The sequence below is a fragment of the Ursus arctos genome, unplaced genomic scaffold, assembly GCF_023065955.2.
Source record: "Ursus arctos isolate Adak ecotype North America unplaced genomic scaffold, UrsArc2.0 scaffold_3, whole genome shotgun sequence".
Lineage (NCBI taxonomy): Eukaryota > Metazoa > Chordata > Mammalia > Carnivora > Ursidae > Ursus > Ursus arctos.
Genome location: NW_026622985.1, coordinates 89,310,173 through 89,327,139, shown reverse-complemented (window position 1 = coordinate 89,327,139; position 16,967 = coordinate 89,310,173). Strand labels below are relative to the sequence as shown.

General features: G+C 41.8%; 1 protein-coding gene across 1 annotated transcript; it reads left to right on the top strand.

Annotated features, from left to right (window-relative positions):
* Positions 1-4,723: 4,723 nt before the first annotated feature.
* MRPS33 (mitochondrial ribosomal protein S33) lies at positions 4,724-16,764 on the top strand. Its single transcript, XM_026512308.4, has 3 exons — positions 4,724-4,819; positions 9,758-9,999; positions 13,315-16,764. Exons 2-3 carry the CDS (start codon positions 9,785-9,787, stop codon positions 13,418-13,420), a joined length of 321 nt encoding a protein of 106 aa, XP_026368093.1. The 5' UTR covers positions 4,724-4,819; positions 9,758-9,784; the 3' UTR covers positions 13,421-16,764.
* Positions 16,765-16,967: the final 203 nt, after the last annotated feature.

The following is a 16,967-nucleotide window of genomic DNA, read 5'->3' as shown; positions in this document are numbered from 1 at the left end:
CCTGGAGGGTTTTATACACTTTTTTTTTTTTTTGGTAAAGTGAGAAAAGAACTATTGTAAATGCAGAAGTAGGAGACAGGAGATTATGCTAGGAATGAGTACTTATAGAAACAGAAATTAATCTGTACATTACTTTACCAAAAGGAATAAGTATCCACCTGCCCCTCAGACTACACCACACAGTAAGAACCTGAAGATGATGTGAGTCTAATTGCAAGGAATATTTGCCATAGAGTATGATGAGTAATGAAACTGTGTACAACAGAGGCTTTCCATTTTGCCACAACCTAGAGTAAGAAGTATATTTTACATTACGATCCAATACATACACTTTGTTTCATGAAACAATGATTACCCTCATTACATGTGATGTACTCTGATATTCCCTATTCTAATGTCTTTTAAGGCTGCCCATAATCTACTAAATTTATTTCATAACCAACTAATGATTATGGCCCACAACTTTACTTTTTTATTTTTTAAGGCTTTTATTTATTTATTTGACAGAGAGAGAGAAAGAGAACATGAGCAGGGGGGAGGAGCAGAGGGAGGGACAGGCAGGCTCCCCACTGAGCAGGGAGCCTGACATGGGCCCCTTGTAGCCCACAATTTTAAAACACTGAGTATTAGAAATAGAAATTTATAATGCAATCTCTGATTATAAGACAATCTCTGATTGTAAGAAGTATTCCTAAAGAAGCTTTAATTTGTGGGGTGCCTGGGTGGCTCAGTTGGTTAAGCATCTGCCTTTGGCTCAGGTCATGATCGCAGGGTCCTGGGATCGAGCCCTGCATTGGGCTCCCCACTCAGTCTGCTTGGAGTCTGCTTGTCTCCCTCTCCCTCTCCCCCTACTGCTGCTTGTTTTCTCTCTCTCTCTCAAATAAATCTTAAAAGAAGAAGAAGCAGCAGCCTTAACTTGGAAGTATTAGTGGGTAAACCAAAGCCTGGAAGTCAATGTCTGTAAGATGTTAAATTTTGAACTTGAGATGGGGAGATTATTCTGAATTATCCAAGTGTACCCTAAATGCAATTACATGTATCCCTCTGAGAGGGAGGCATTAGGAGTTCTGACATACATAGAGGAGAAGGTGATGTGCAGAGGAGGCAGAGAGATATTTGAAGATGCTGGCCTTGAAGACTGGAGTGATGTGGCCAAAAGTCAATGAATGCCAGTAACCACCAGAAGTTGGAGCGTCAAAGAACTGATTCTACCCTAGAGCATCTGGAGGGAGTGTGGCCCTGTCAACACTTTGATTTTGGTCCAGTGACCCTGCCTTTGGACTTCTGGCCTCCAGAATCATGAGAAAATTAAGTTCCGATGTTGTAAGCCACCAAGTTTGTGGTATGTTGTTACAGCAGGCTCAGGAAATTAATAGGAACTCCAAAAGCTTGACTGAATGAGAGTCATATTGCGAAGTGCCCATAGTGTTACCAAAAGCCAATACGCAAGAGGTGAGTTTTCATTGGAAAGGACTATGAGCTTTATTCAGGAGGCCAGCAACCTAGGGGAAGGCAGACTCTTGCCCAAAGGCCAACTCTGAGGCTTCTGCTGGCCCAAAGATTTTTAAAGTAGTTTAGGGCAGTTAATCAGTAAAGAGAGTGTAGTGGTCTGTAACATTTGTTGATTACTGTGCAGACTTAATGGAGCCAGCTACAGACATTTTCACAGTGCTCAAAGATTGTGCAAGGGAGTCTGGTTCCTTAGGCCAGGGCATTGGGGTTGGGGGGATGTGCAAGAGGGTCCGGTTTCTGTTTCAAGACATGCAGAAGGGCTCTATTCTTTTCTATGAAAGAATGCATGATCTTAGATATATGAAAAAAAGGTTTAGTTTATCAATCACATGGGCTATGGGTGGTTGCTAATGCTTCAAGACTATTAGTTTGGCCAGAAGGACAGAGGCAGCTTCAAGAGCAGCCACTTATAACTCTTTATACCTTTGTATGTTTCAAGAATTATGGTAGCTTATAGAGAAATTCACAAACATACTGGCAACACAAATAATAGATGAAAAGGGAAAAACTAAAAATAGATATATAAATGGAGCTAACGACAAGATTTATGCAAATATACATATAATACTTGTTCCCATGGGTCCACTGCAAATTTGGCTTTAAACTTTTTTTTTTTTTAAAGATTTTATTTATTTATTTGACAGAGATAGAGACAGCCAGCTAGAGAGGGAACACAAGCAGGGGGAGTGGGAGAGGAAGGAGCAGGCTCATAGCGGAGGAGCCTGATGCGGGGGCTCGATCCCATAACGCCGGGATCACGCCCTGAGCCGAAGGCAGACGCTTAACCGCTGTGCCACCCAGGCGCCCCTGGCTTTAAACTTTCTAACAGTCCAACATGTAAAGGGAGCCTCCTTGCTTACACGATTTAGTGCTATTAGATAAACACAGCCAACTACACAAAAACACAAAAGACAAGGTAGAATTTCTACCCAGAATGTTCTTTTTGGACTGAGCTATGCAAAGAAGGATGAGGTATACTCATTACAGTGTGTGTAACTGTAACTGCAGTAAACTCACACCAGACCAAGTTCAGAAGGCTACTTACTGTATCATAGATCGATAACATGCCAAAACAACTCGATAAAAGCAAATTCTATAGCATAGATTAATATGTTACTAAAAAACAAAATTAAAACAACAACAAAATTCAACTGAATACACCCGAAGATCCAGTGGGCTTTATTAAGCAATTTATGAATGGGGCAGCATCCCACTCCAAGTAGAAAGGAGCTCTGAGGAATTGTACCAAATGGTAGTAGGGTGGGGCAAGAATTAGCAAAATAAAGGAAAGAATTGTCTTAAGCCAGGACATTTTTTTGTGGGTGGCTAGGAAAGCAAGGTTTTTGTTTTGGTTTTTTTTTGTTTTTTTTTTTAATGCTTTACTTACTAAAAAGTTGTACTTTTATAGGATACTAGAAGAGAAAATGAAAGAGCCAAAGAAATTATATATAAAGAAATTACATATAAGGAAACTATAAGAGTAGTCTCTATACCCTACTGTTGGCCAGTTGAAAGCATCCCAAGGGTTTCAGGTTATAATGTTATCAGGTAAGACCTCCCCCTCCGACCTCTGATAGCTTCCAGCAGTGTGGAAAGACATTATCACAGGAAACCCCGTGTTAGTTTTCAAATCTGTGAATTCCTTTATGTTGGCTTTTACTATAAAATAACAACTTTGGGGGTGCCTGGGTGTCTCAGTCAGTTGGGCGTTTGCCTTTAGCTCAGGTCATGATCCCAGGACCCACCCGGCATCGAGCCTGGCGTCAAGCTCTCTGCTCCGAGGGAAGCCTGCTTCTCCCTCTCCCTCTGCCTGCTGCTCCCCCTGCTTGTGCTCGCTCTCTCAAATAAATAAATAAAATCTTTTAAAAAATAAATAAATAAAACAATGACCTTTGGTATTGTTTCTTCATCGATAAATCTGTCATAGAATTTTCTGGCCATGGAAGTCTTAGACTTTTTTGGTTGATGTAGGATCTTATATTTACTAACTACTGGGAAGGCAAGTTTGTTTTTTTCCTAAGATTTTATTTATTTATTTGAGAGAGAGAGAGAGAGCACGAGCAGGGGAAGGGGCACAGGGAGAGGGAGAAGCAGACTCCCCGCTCAGGAGGGAGCCCAACATGGGCTCTATCCCAGGACCCTAGTATCATGACCTGAGCCAACTGAGCCACCCAAGCACCCCCAGAAGACAAGCTTTTTATCATGCAGTTTACCTCACTAGTGCTGATCAGGAAATTTCAGATTGACTGTTAAAACGTCAAGCTCCTGGGAGTTTGAAACTGTGATTAAGTCTTGGTTTACTATGGGGATTGTGGATGGAGAGGAATGATTCCATTTGGGGCTTTTTTTCTTTTTCCCTTTTCAGAAAGATCAAAAAATGACACGATTCTATAGGAGGATAGAGACTGTCAATAGAATACCCTCTAGGTATATGGCTTGCTGTTAATGTGCCTTATTTCCAGGGTACATTTTAGAGTATTTGTGAAAGCCCTTGAATAATGCTCAGAAAATAGTGTTTTCAGCCGTATGGCCGTCAAGCGCGTCAATAAATGCTTCATACAGTGCCTATGAGGTGTGGCGAGCTTTAGAGCGATTCAGTATTAAAGGATATACTTACAGTGTTTCTACTGTCTGCCAAGCAGTATCTAGGTCACTACTGAGGAGTCAGATAAATATCCCACCCTCACTCTGAAGAAGCTTCCGGACCACCGGAGATACACAGGCAGCTCCAAGTGGCGCCCTAATCCAGCAAAAGGGTAACAATAATGGCTTCCTACAGATGATACTAATCGACCATTAGAGGAGTGTATAAGTGGAAAGAAAGGGAAATGGCATCCCAGATGGGCCAGAAGACCCGTGAGCCCCACGTCAAGCAACGCCCTTGAGCACGTCAAGGTCTCGGCTGGATGAAAAGAAAAAGTAAACACACAGAAGCGGAAAGAACAGAAAAAGTAAAGTGCATTTCATCCTCCACTACGCGGCACGCGCATAACCATTGTTTGGAAGGCGGCTCTGTAGCCATTTTCCAACAAAACACATTTAATGCTGGCAAGACTAAAAGACTAAAATTCCTAAACCCTCTCCAGTACGCACACACGCCTCACTGCCCTGACTGCGCAGGTGCCAGGTATGACCTTTGAGGCCTCCAAGAGAGAGCTAGTAGTTCCGGGTTCACTACGGCTCCCCTCTAGCAGCGAACTTCCGTTTCTCCACTGCTCTCGTTTGCAGACTCCTGCGGGAGCTAGAAGCCCAGCCGGGGGCGGGCCTTCCGGGAGAGGGGCGCGCAGGAGAGGAAAGTCGCGAGTAGGTAAGATTGTCCGAGAGCTTTGAGGGGGGGGCCTCTGTAGTGATATACAGGCGATCGTTGGAGAGTCCTGCGAGGGTCTCCAATCTTCTACAGTCGCCAAGAATAACATGAGTCGATTTCATTATTAACCCGCTCAGAGGTTTCACACTATCCTACAAACAAGTTGGCCTTTTCCTGCGTAAATTGGGGAATTTACCAAAACGCTGGCGTAGTTTTTTCTCCGGCGCAGCAGTTACTCTCTTCCTGATTAGGTCGCGTGCAAGCTTCAGTTTCTCAGCTCATCAGACGGCATTTCTGCACCATAAATTTGGGGGGTGGGGGGTGGGGATGTAGATTTTGCCATTTGAAAGAAAAATATTTGCGGGCGCCTGGCTGGCTCAGTGGGTAGAGCGTGCGACTTGATATCGGGGTCTTGGAGCCCCACGTTAGGTGTAGAGATTATAAAAATAAACTAAAAAAATTTTTTCCCCCGAAATACCTACCGATGCAAGCGTGGTTGACTCGACACCGCTTCCGTCACAGGCAAGCTTGATCCGGTCAGTTGCAGGGGATTGGGGGCGTTTTTGTTGTACTAAATAAAGCGGACATACGTTCAGAGTCGGTCACGTCTCTATGACCCAGTGAAACAATTGGTGCCAGACTTCAAAAATAATAAACCATCGTGTTTAGATTGTTTTTCTGTGAAATACGTGTGCAGAACGAGTTCCTTGAGGCCTGATGATTATTAGGACACCCCACTGTGCCGTGAGTGTTGCATGTCAGCGTCTACGCAGTGAGGCTGTGTAATTATTCTCAGGTCCTAGATGAGAAAACCGAGGCAAAGAATGCCTGCTACTGCGAACATGACATGGCCGTCAAAGCGCAGAGGCAAGATCCCATAGCTGGTGCTCTCCACCAACCAGTGGTTTCTTGAGAAACTAGAGCAAGCTCTCCCCAGCCGAATGTGCACGCACACACAAACACGCACATTTGCAGCATACCCTTTTAAAGTTCCAGCGGGATTCGCCGCGCTAAGGGATAGCCAGGTTAAGAACTCCTGCACATCGTCTGCCCTTTTCAAAGAAAAGAGGCAAAACTAATCCAAAGCCAGTTATTGAAAACCTGACCTTTTAAATGTATCAAACCTATCAGAAAGAGCAAAGAAACTTGCCCTTTTATGCCAAAGTAAAAATATGGGAATTTTTTTGTGGGCTTAACATGTCTTGCTCCAGCACATTTGAAAATGTGTGTTTATTTTATGTATTTATTTATTTTTGCTTAGCATTTTCCACTCCAGTTAATTTTTTCTCATGGCACTGTTTTCTTTAGATCATATTTAAGGAAAAATGACAGTTTTTTTAGGTGACTATTTTGTACAATAAAAATCTAATTGACCTGTAAGTTATTTTCCTATTACTTTAATGTCTTTAGCATAATCTTTTTTATTTTTTTAAGATAAAATTGAAAGATTCTGTAAGGAGGCATACTAGGGTCCTGAAAAATCCTAAGTAAGGCTTTCCAATTTAAAAAAAAAAACTCCTATGCCATTCTCACCTGAGACATTGTCTGGTCTGTGGAAGGAAACTACAAAGCAGTAATTGATCATTGTTATAATCATTTTCAGTTTTCTTCTGCCTAGCAAATGGATTTTGTTTCTACTAAGGGATTCAGGTTTGAAGAGACTTACTCCCTTTCTTCATCATAGAAGTTTTAGGATTTTGTGGTATAACCATGTCCCAATGGATTCTAATGAGACTTCATTACTTAACCATTTATGTGTCCCAGTAATTTGCTACATTCCAAAGTGAGCCTGGCGATGATTACTCAGCATCCTGTGATGGCTTCAGTGACCACTCTTAAGGAGTCCCTTCCACCCTGCTGCCTGTCAAGTTACCAAGCTGCTGGTCCCCTCCCCTGTGTTTCTCTGGCTGTCAGTTTTTCTAAGTGAGGATGTCATTCCAGGGAAGTATAGGTTTAACTGCATGGAGTATGTATCTCCTTTGCATGATTAAATGAGGACAAGGAATAGAGGCACCTGGCTAGCACAGTAGTGGAACATGCAACTCTTGATCTCAGGGTTGTGAATTTGAGCCCTGTGTCAGGTGCAGAGATTACTTAAAAATAAAATAGTAAAAAGTAGGGGCACCTGGGTGACTCATTTGGTTAAGTGTCTGACTTTGCCTCAGGGTCATGATCTTGGTCCTAGGATGGAGCCCCATGTTGGGCTCCCCACTCAGCAGTGAGTCTGCTTGTCTCTCTCCCTCTGCCCCTCCCCCTGCTCATGCTTGCTTTCTCTCTCAAATAAATAAAATCTTTAAAAAATATTTTAAAAAGTAGGGGCTCCTGGGTGGCTCAGTCGTTAAGCATCTGCCTTCAGCTTAGGTCATAAACCCAGGGTCTTGGGGTCGAGCCCTGCATCAGGCTCCCTGCTCCATGGGGAGCCTGCTTCTCCCTCTCCCACTCCCCGTGCTTATGTTCCCTCTCTCGCTGTCTCCGTCTGTCAAATAAATAAAATCTTTTTAAAAAATACTTTAAAAAATAAGGACAAGAAACAAATAATTGTGTCTAGCTAGATCATATGAGCACCAAACTTAAAAACACGTTTAGGTTTGTTTTTTTTTTTTAAGTTACCATTTACTGAGTGCCATAGCTTTAACTTACTTCTCACAGTAGTCCTTCAAGCTTTGTTTTCTAAAAAGGAAACTTCGATTTAGAAATTAAGTAACTTTAAGATAACCCAGCTAATAAATAGCAGAGCCAGAATGCAGAAACCTGGGCCTCAGGACCTCATGGTGCCTCTTCATTTAAAAATGATGAAATTTGGAACATACTTGTCTGAGAACACTGTAACGAAACAACAGTAGTTCCCTGGCCATCAAATAACTGGAAATACTGTGCACTTGCCACAGAAATCTATCTGAATGCCATTATAACTATTAAGCAAAACAAAGCAAAGTTGATTAAGAAACCGTTTGTTCTTAGTTTTTTTTTTATCTGATGTATGGAAAAAGATAATTCAACTGAAGGAAGAGAAAAGGTAAAGCATGCAAAGAAACTGTAGTCTCTGAAGGCCACCTGTGGGCATCTGCAAGGCTTTTAGAGGTTTATAGCACTGATTTGTTACTATTTCCTATCTATACATTAAACTGTTTTTTTTTTTTTTTTTTTTTTTTTTAAAGATTTTATTTATTTATTTGACAGAGATAGTAACAGCCAGCGAGAGAGGGAACTCAAGCAGGAGGAGTGGGAGAGGAAGAAGCAGGCTCATAGCGGAGGAGCCTGACGTGGGGCTCGATCCCATAACGCCGGGATCACGCCCTGAGCCGAAGGCAGACGCTTAACCGCTGTGCCACCCAGGCGCCCCCTATACATTAAACTGTTAATGCCTTTTTTTCTCACTGATGAAAATATAACCCTACCCCTAACAACCCAGCCCCACCCATTCCCATCCACACAATGGAGCAAGAGTTGAGAGAGAAGTGAATCTGAGAAGAGGAGTGCTGAAAGGAAAAGGAAGAAGGCTTGCAGATGATCCCCAGGTTGGAGGGGCAGGGAGGAAACCCTGGGTCTGACAGTTCTCCCATTGCTGGCCTTCAGATGGCACTCTTGGCCTGTTTGGTGGGTCTGTAGATTGGTAAATGGTTTGAGATTGGCATTCTGCAATTGGTTTGAGGTCAGCCTCTGCTCTTTCAGTGGATCTAGAAATGGACATGAATATTCCTTAATTTAAATACAGGTTTTGGGTTTTTTTTTCTTGCAAAAGTTATTTTGAAATTTACTTGGCCCCATTCTTGTTTAGGAGGCTTTTTTTTTTTTTTAGATTTTACTTTTTAAAGTAAACTCTGTGCCCAACATGGGGCTTGAACTCATGACCCCAACTGAGATCAGGAGTCATGTGCTCTACTGACTGAGCCAGCCAGGTGCCCTAGGAGGGTTGGGTTTTTTGGGGTTGTTGTTGTTGTTTTTTCCTCCCACTGGTTTTTCAAGATAAGTTTATATCTTTTTTCTGTTTAGTTATCAACCCTTTTTCATCTCAGCTGAACTGTCTCTTAGCAAAGATTCGCATCTCACTACAAAATTTCACATAAACTAGCATATTCTGCCAGCAGTAACCTCTACATCTGGTCTGGAATGGAATGACACAGTTATTCCACCAGCAGCGTTCTGGATTTTTAAGAATTGCCTATATAATTTTTGATATATATTAGCTATAATTTCTGCATATTACAGATACCATCCTTATACCTATTTCAACATTCTGTGCTTGTGCCTCTAAAGAAAAAGTTACTGTTTTTAGCTAATAAGAACTTACTATGCATTAAAGCAGAATATAAGATGGAAGATAAGACAGATACCCTTATAACCCATAAGTCCTTCTATTCAGGAATAAAATAAATCTTAAGAGCTGTTGAGGTTATTTCTATAAGACTACTATCTCTGTTTTGTTTTTCCCAAATGGCTCTCAGTCTCTAGGCAGAATTCAATCAAGCAACCTAGAGGCTAAATGACCTCATAACTCATTAGCAGTTCTCAGAGCCATCTGGAGCCCTTGAGGAGAACAGTGTTCAAAGGGCTGATAATAAAGACAACAGGATAATTATTTCTCTGCCATGATTAAACCTTTAGATGGCAAGCAGTCAGCATTTTTATTCTACAGATTGCTGAGGTGGGTGTTTTCTGAAGGTATAATAATGCTGTGGTTGGATAACTCATTTGCCTGTCCTCATCTAGCCTACAAATAGGTGAACTGACAATCAGTAAACAACAAAATGGTTCACTGTAAAAAGGGCAGTACAGCAAGGCAGTAGTATGGGAACATCAGATGTAGAAATTAGAAATGTAAAGCATGCAAAGGAAACCACCATTGGACTGGGGCTTGCTGTTTTTATTTTCTAAAGTGTTCATTAGATAATCTTGGAATTTCAGACACTAACCTGCTTATCTTTTCATTTTCTGTAGGGACTTTTGCTCCTCGCTGCTCAAGAAATGTCTTCACTTTCAGAATATGCCTTGCGCATGACTCGTCTGAGTGCCCGGCTGTTCGGTGAGGTTGCCAGGCCTACTGATTCCAAATCCATGAAGGTGGTGAAACTGTTCAGTGAGCAGCCTCTGGCCAAGAGGAAGGAGACTTATGACTGGTATCCAAATCACAACACTTATTTTGCGCTCATGGGGACGCTGCGTTTTCTTGGCCTTTATAGGTAATGGCAAAAAACGAAAAGAGTAACCTATAAGAGATTTTTCTAGTAGATCAGAAAAGGAAAAAGTTAGCCTTTTTATCCTTACAGTTTTGTGGTTCTTTTAATAGTGCCCAGATAGCTCAAAAGGCATAGTTTTGGGGGGAAAGGCTTTTAAAATACTCATAATGGGCACACTGAAAAAAAACAAAACAAAAAAGGAAACTTTTACATATTAGAAGACATATTTTAATTATGTCCTAAAACTGGACTAACATTGACAAGATACTGAGCTATAGATATGTTTAATTATTTATTAATTTAAGAGCACTCTAGGGGCGCCTAGGTGGCTCAGTCATTAAGCTACTGCCTTCGGCTCAGGGCGTGATCCCCTCATTATGGGATCGAGCCCCGCATCAGGCTCCTCCACTGGGAGCCTGCTTCTTCCTCTCCCACTCCCCCTGCTTGTGTTCCCTCTCTCTCTAGCTGTCTCTCTGTCAAATAAATAAATAAAATCTTCAAAAAAAAAAAAAAAAAGCACTCTAAGGGATGCCAAGGAAAACTGATCCAAATGCTGCAGAGGAAAGCCTCTCTCCCCAGCTCCTCCCCCCAACCCCCCACCCCTGCTCCCAGAGCAGCAGATTCTCATTGGTCAGATGAAGAGAGTCCCTGCCCCAAAGCCAGTCTCCTCCCCAGCTTGTTTGTACAAGTCTTCTTTCTTTCCTAGTGGCAGTTTTGTTGGAGTTCTTATTTCCTTTGACTTTTTTCGGGCATTTTTAGTTTGTACCCTTTTGATATATTAATTTGGTCTAAATAAGTTGCAGTTCACCTGTATGTATAGGAAATGGGTGCTCAGGACTATGTATTGCTCTAGAAAGAGAAAAGGTCAAATACCTAGGTGATCATTTTCTTTAAAAGAAAGTGTTAATTACCAAACTGATACATGCTCATTATAAAAGAATTCAGACAGTGCATAACTGTGTAAAGTTAAAATAAATCTTTTTGGGGGTGCCCAGCTGGCTTAGTCGGTAGAGCATATGACTCTTGGTCTCGGGGTGGTCAGTTTGACCCCTACGTTGGGTGTAGAGATTATTTAAAAATAAAATATTTTAAAAATAAATAAATAAATCTACTTTTTAAGAAAATTTAACATGTTTTAATTGGACTTAGGACAGCAATACAAAGGTTAATTTGGGACTATTCACTCTAATATAATAAAATTAATAGTTCATTCCAGGTAGCTAAAAATTGGTACATTCATCCATCCAAGAGATATATTTTTAAGTACCTTCCATGTACAGACTCTTAAGATGGGCACTAGGGGAACAGCAGTGAGCAAAATGGATTTTCTTAGTTATTATATTATAATAGATTATAATCCATGACATATTTTGAATTTCTGGAATTGCTCTGGGGCTTTCTCCCTTGCTATTAGTCTGAGCTCAGAAAATAAAAATTAATTTTATTAAGACCCAAAGTAAAATATCATTGGAAGGCAGATCTCCTGAGTAGAAAACTATAACCCATAACAAAATCACATTGAGCTATTTTAATTTACCTGTTTGGGGCCACTCTCCATTTGTTTGAAAAATAAAACCTTGACTATCTTTGGGGACAGGGAAAAAATACTTAGCATTTAGTTATCCATGGAAAAGCATAATTATTTTCATGTATTTAGTCACTAGTTATGGTAAATGGTGCCTCTAATGGAAGGCCCCCTGTGGCATCAGGCAGGATGAAACTAGGCAATCTTCAGTAAAGGAAATATTACTCAAAGACCTGCAAACGAGGGAGGGAGGCACAGGTTCTCACAAACACTGACTCATTCAGTCACTCAGGCACACAGGTGCTTGGGCTCTACCATCACAGACAAAGACCCCTGGCTCTGGAGCTTTCATTCAGGCTGAGGGTTGATGGGAATGGAAGAGAGAGGGAAGAAGAGGAGAACAAACATACTGGATGAGTAAATGATGTGGTATGCTATAAAGTTGAGTGTGCTGTGGGAAAAAAATAGTAAAGCCGCCTGAGGAGGATGAAGAATACTCAGAGGGCATGTGGTGGGCTGGGAGAGGGAGAGTCTAGGTCAGCCTCTTTGAGAAGATGAGATCTTACAGAGACTTGAAGGTGGTGAGTGAGACTGTGGGATCTGGGGAAGAACTGTTCAGGCAGAGGCAAGAGCAGAGCAAAGGCCCTGAGGTAGTTCTCCTGGCGTGTTCCAGGAGTAGCACAGGCAATGGAGAGAGTGGTAGGGCCACAGGCAGATCATAAAGGGCTCTGAGGGCCATGACAAGGTCTTGGCTTTTGCTGTGGGTGAAATGGGAAACCATCTGTAGGCCTGTGAACAGAGGAGTGACATGATCTCACTTAAAATTGAGAAGACTTAACTCTGGCTGCTCTGTTGAGAACAGATGATTTGGGGGCAATCATAGCTACTTCCGAAGAGGTCAGCTGTATCCATTGTGTTCGTGGAATAGAACGGTATACCCTACAAAACAAGTCTATTTTAAAACTACCTAAGGAGTTAACACTTGGGCCCAACACAACCCCTTCTTATATTTAATTTGTATGCCATTATTATCCACACTTGACAAGTGAGGAAACTAAGGTACAGAGAGGGAAAATCACTTATCCAGGGTCACACAGCTACTAAATGGTCGATGGAGCTCTGATTTGAACCCAGATTGAAATGGGTTCCAAACCTTACATATTTAAATGCTGCTATACAGTTTTAGGTATTTAATCTTAGAATGCAATCATTTTTCTAGAGTCGGGCAGTCTTCAGCTTATACCCCATCCATAGGTACAAACAGCCCTGGCTGCCTTGATCTCTAGAGTACCTGTCTGTTGATTTGGCATCCTTCTACCCGAGCCCTTCCCCAGCAGCCTTTTTGTGTGGATTATCCACGGCCATTAAGGTGGCATCCTTCAGACCTCTTCTCGTAGTAGGTGCTAATTCCTGGGGCTCTCGGTCTCTGTGTAGCTCTTCCAGCTTAGACCTACTTTCTGTTTCCCTATGTTCAGTGTTAGCGTTATAGGGAAATTTGGGGTCATTATTAGCATTGTATCATTGTTGCATAGGTTTATATGGGCTGGCCTGGGAATTTTAGTCGTTTGTGGATTGTTTCTGTGAGGGGACACTGTGACTTAGAAATGAACTTTTGGAACACAACCCATGTGTATGTTGGGGACTCCCTGTCCTTTCTGTTCACCAGGCTGAGCATGTGCCCTGTAGAAGTCAGGGACTGATAACCAGAACAGCCTGAGGGAACAGTGCTAGATTGGTGTGCTTTTCCCATCGGGTAAAAATACTGGCTTATTGTTTTTTCTTTCTCCACTCAGAGACGAGCATCAGGACTTCAGGGATGAGCAGTTGCGTCTAAAGAAGCTTCGTGGCAAGGGGAAACCAAAGAAAGGAGAAGGGAAAAGAGCAGCAAAAAAGAAATAGTGTTCGTCTAACAGGAGAACAGAGTTCTTTCTCAGCAACTGACAGCAGAAAAAGGTGTATTTCTCTTTCCATGTATTAGAGGAATGGAAGCTTCTGAGATTGAAGATTATTTGGAGGAACACGGTCATTTCTGTGTGGAAGTCCAATCCAGTTGCATTGTGACTGGTTTCCTGGACACATTCTAATTCTGCGAAGTTATTTTGGCCTTGGTTTTATACTCTGAGGTTTATCTCTTTCCCTAAAGAAATGGATGCACAGGTGATTGAAGAATGAGTCATTTGGGGTAGGAATGCGATTTTGGGGACCTGGGGGGAAACTCATTAAATGAGCATCCTTTAGTCTCCCCAGGATCCCTTCTTGCTTCCCTGCTACACCAGCCCTGAACTCTGCCATCCCTCTGGCCATTCAACCACTGTCTCCACTACAAAGCTCACAAACTTCGTGTACCTCTCCACCTACTCCTTAGAGAGTATCTGCTAAGACAGATTTGTGGGAAAAGGCTGTACCTGCTAAGAGAATACTGAGTGACTACCTGCTGGGGCCCTAGTAATACCATGGTTAGCAAGAGAAAACAGTCCCTACCTCATTCAGGCTTGTGGGAAAGACTAATATTACATAAATAAAATTGTATTAAATGCTACAAAGGAAAAATCCAGATTTCTTGCAGGAGTGTGTGGATCAATCAATGGCTCGATCCAGAGCAAGAGACCCCACCTCAAGAGTTTAAAGAAGGCCTCCCTAAATAGATGGTGTTGAAGCTGAGCTCTGCAGGATGAAAGAGAAGAGGAGGTGCCTGGCTGGCTCAGTCAGTAAAGCATGCAACTCTTGATCTCAGGGTCATGAGTTCGAGCCCCACATGTGGTATAGAGTTTGCTTAAAATCAAGGTGCACCTGGTTGGCTCAGTCAGTAGAGCATGTGACTCTTGATCTTGGGGTTGTGAGTTCAAGCCCCACGTTGGGTGTAGAAATTACTTAAGAAAAATCTTAATAATTAAGAATTTAAAAAAAAAAGATTAAAAAAATGATGGGAAAAGTGTGTGAAGCACAAGAAAGCTTCCTGTTCGAGGAATTGAAAAAAGAGCCCTGACTGTCTGGGTTTCACCTGGAAACAGAAGCCAGACCATGAAGGGCTTTGCAAGTTCGTTTTTTGTTTTTTGTTTTTTTTAAGATTTTATTTATTTGAGAGCAAGACCACGTGCACACACACGCACACAAGTGGGGAGAGAAAAAGCAGACCCCATGCTGAGCATAGAGCCTGATGCAGGGCTCGAGGTGGGGCTTGATCCCACAACCCTGAGATCATGACCTGAGCTGATATCAAGAGTCAGACACTTAATTGACTGTGCCACAGGGCTTTGCAATTTCTGTGAAAAAGCTTGGACATAACCAACTTAGCCAGCGTGTGAAGTGTTATTTCTTTGAGAGAGGACTCTTGTATACACACGAATAGCTAGCTGCCCACTTACGTGTATTGTAACAGTGAATTTCCAATAAGGTTGTGAGGGCTTCTCTGATTTTTTTTTTTTTCAAGTTCCAAAAATCTGCACTGTCCTAGTAAATTCTTTAAAGTCCTTTTTCTTTTCTGTTGTAAAACTTACCACCTTAACCACCTTTAAGCATATATTACGGTAGTGTTAACCATAAGCACGTTGTCCTGCTGAAGTGCTTTTTAACCCTGTTTCTGCCTCTCAGGAAAAAAGCAAAGTGCACAGGCAAGAGGACATATACCAGCTCCGGAAGCTATGTTTTCTTTCCCTGCATCATTAGAAGTATTGGCAGTAATTGCCCTGCAAATAATGCCTGAATTAGTAAGAATCCCTTTACCTATGTTTCGATAAATTGTATTTTTAAAGATACATGATCCAGATGGTAGGGCTAGGGCCCATATTATAGTCTTAAAAACTACTTGAAATTGGGTAATTTGTGTCTGACAGATGTAACTTCAGCGGGGCCCCGAGGATCCATTCATTTACAACTTTTTCCCAAGCACTTACCATGTGCCTGCCACGTGCTAATTGTAGAGGACACAGTCCCTAAGACTGTGTGAAGGACGGTTGTGTGTTGTAAGGCATTGGCAAGATCCCAGGGACTTGTTCAGAAAAGTGCACACTTTCTGTTATTCGTGGCCAGAGCAGCCGAGCCAGGTGGGTGGAAGATAAACCCAGGATGTCGGGCTAAGAAACAGGCTCTCAGCCTCAGCACAGTGTAGAACAGCCCAGTGGCTGCTCAAGTTACACCATCTCCAACTTGGGCGGAAGGCCTGAATGTGAGAGGAGCTTCAAAAAAGTAGCATGATATTCTAAAGAGAAACTGCATCAGGTAACCCCTAGCTGACCTGAGTCAGAAAACAAGCAAAGAATCCGGGTGTTGGTTTGCTGACGGCCCCTGAACCTGCAAGGAGCCTTAGCACTGGTTGATAGGGAAGTTCATAGACAACTCAGCAGTAGATTAGTACACCACTGCTGAAAATGAGAGACTCCAACTAAAATTTATTTGTATATAAGCTGTACCCTGAAGCCCATCTGACACAGCAAATGCTACCTAACTTAAAATAGCCTGTACTGAACATGGTGGACCAGATGGAACATGGAGGATAAGAGGAAGGGGGTAATTTTTGATGCCATACAATCAATGCGTTTCAGGACACCAGTAACTGACGTTTAAGACAAGAACTTGGTGCAATCAGGAAAAAAAAAAATCTTTAACTGAGAGAGGTTATGCAGGTGTAGGCTAGCCAGATGTTTGTCTGGTCAAGACCAAAACTTTGTGTTTTCCCTCAAACATTTGGTGTGCATGGAGGATTTTGCCCTTGATTTCGATGTGGCATGGTAAAACAGACCAGGTTTGGGATTTCAAAGTCGTGGATTGGGATGCAGTGCTCCTTACTGGCTTTGTGACCTTCAGTCACTTACCTTCACTGAACCTCCTTCCGTCTCTGTAAAATCATAGTAACGCTCCACTAGATTCATGAAATACTAAGATTTGTGAAAAGTACCACGTGAATTGTAAAAGATGAATCAAATATTTTCACATACAGTTATTTGTGTGACAAGAATTACTATGTCTTACCAATAGATTCTTCTGAGGTACTGTTAACAGATAAATGCTAAAAATATATAATTCTCTACTTTTACATGAAATACGACAGGTTCAGGAAGCAGTAGGTGGGAGGTGCGTTTTATTATTTATGTAATCATGAGTTCCAGAAACTCACTTTTTAAAAAGCATCATATCTATGTGTGTACGTATATCTAAATATGTATGAGCATATAAACATAATGCTTTTACTTGTAAAGCACCTTCTGGAAGAGAATACGTCAAAATTAAAAATTCCACCCTCTTCACCCTTTCCTTTTTTTGTCACACATTTCCCCCAAAGCTTCTAAGTGCCTAATTTTAGAGATTTAGAGGCAGGAACAAACTTCAAAGGAAATAGATAGGGGGAAATGTCTTTTAAACTGCCAACTCTGTCTTCACAGTCCTTTCTCGTAAGTACTCATTTATAAGTTCAAAAGAAAGCAGTTCTTTAAAAAAAGGATAGAATCAA

Coding starts and splice junctions, on each gene's coding strand:
- MRPS33 (XM_026512308.4), top strand. CDS start 9,785: ATGTCTTCACTTTCAGAATATGCCTTGCGCATGACTCGTCTGAGTGCC. Junction 10,000..13,314: donor CGTTTTCTTGGCCTTTATAG/GTAATGGCAAAA, acceptor TTCTCCACTCAG/AGACGAGCATCAGGACTTCA.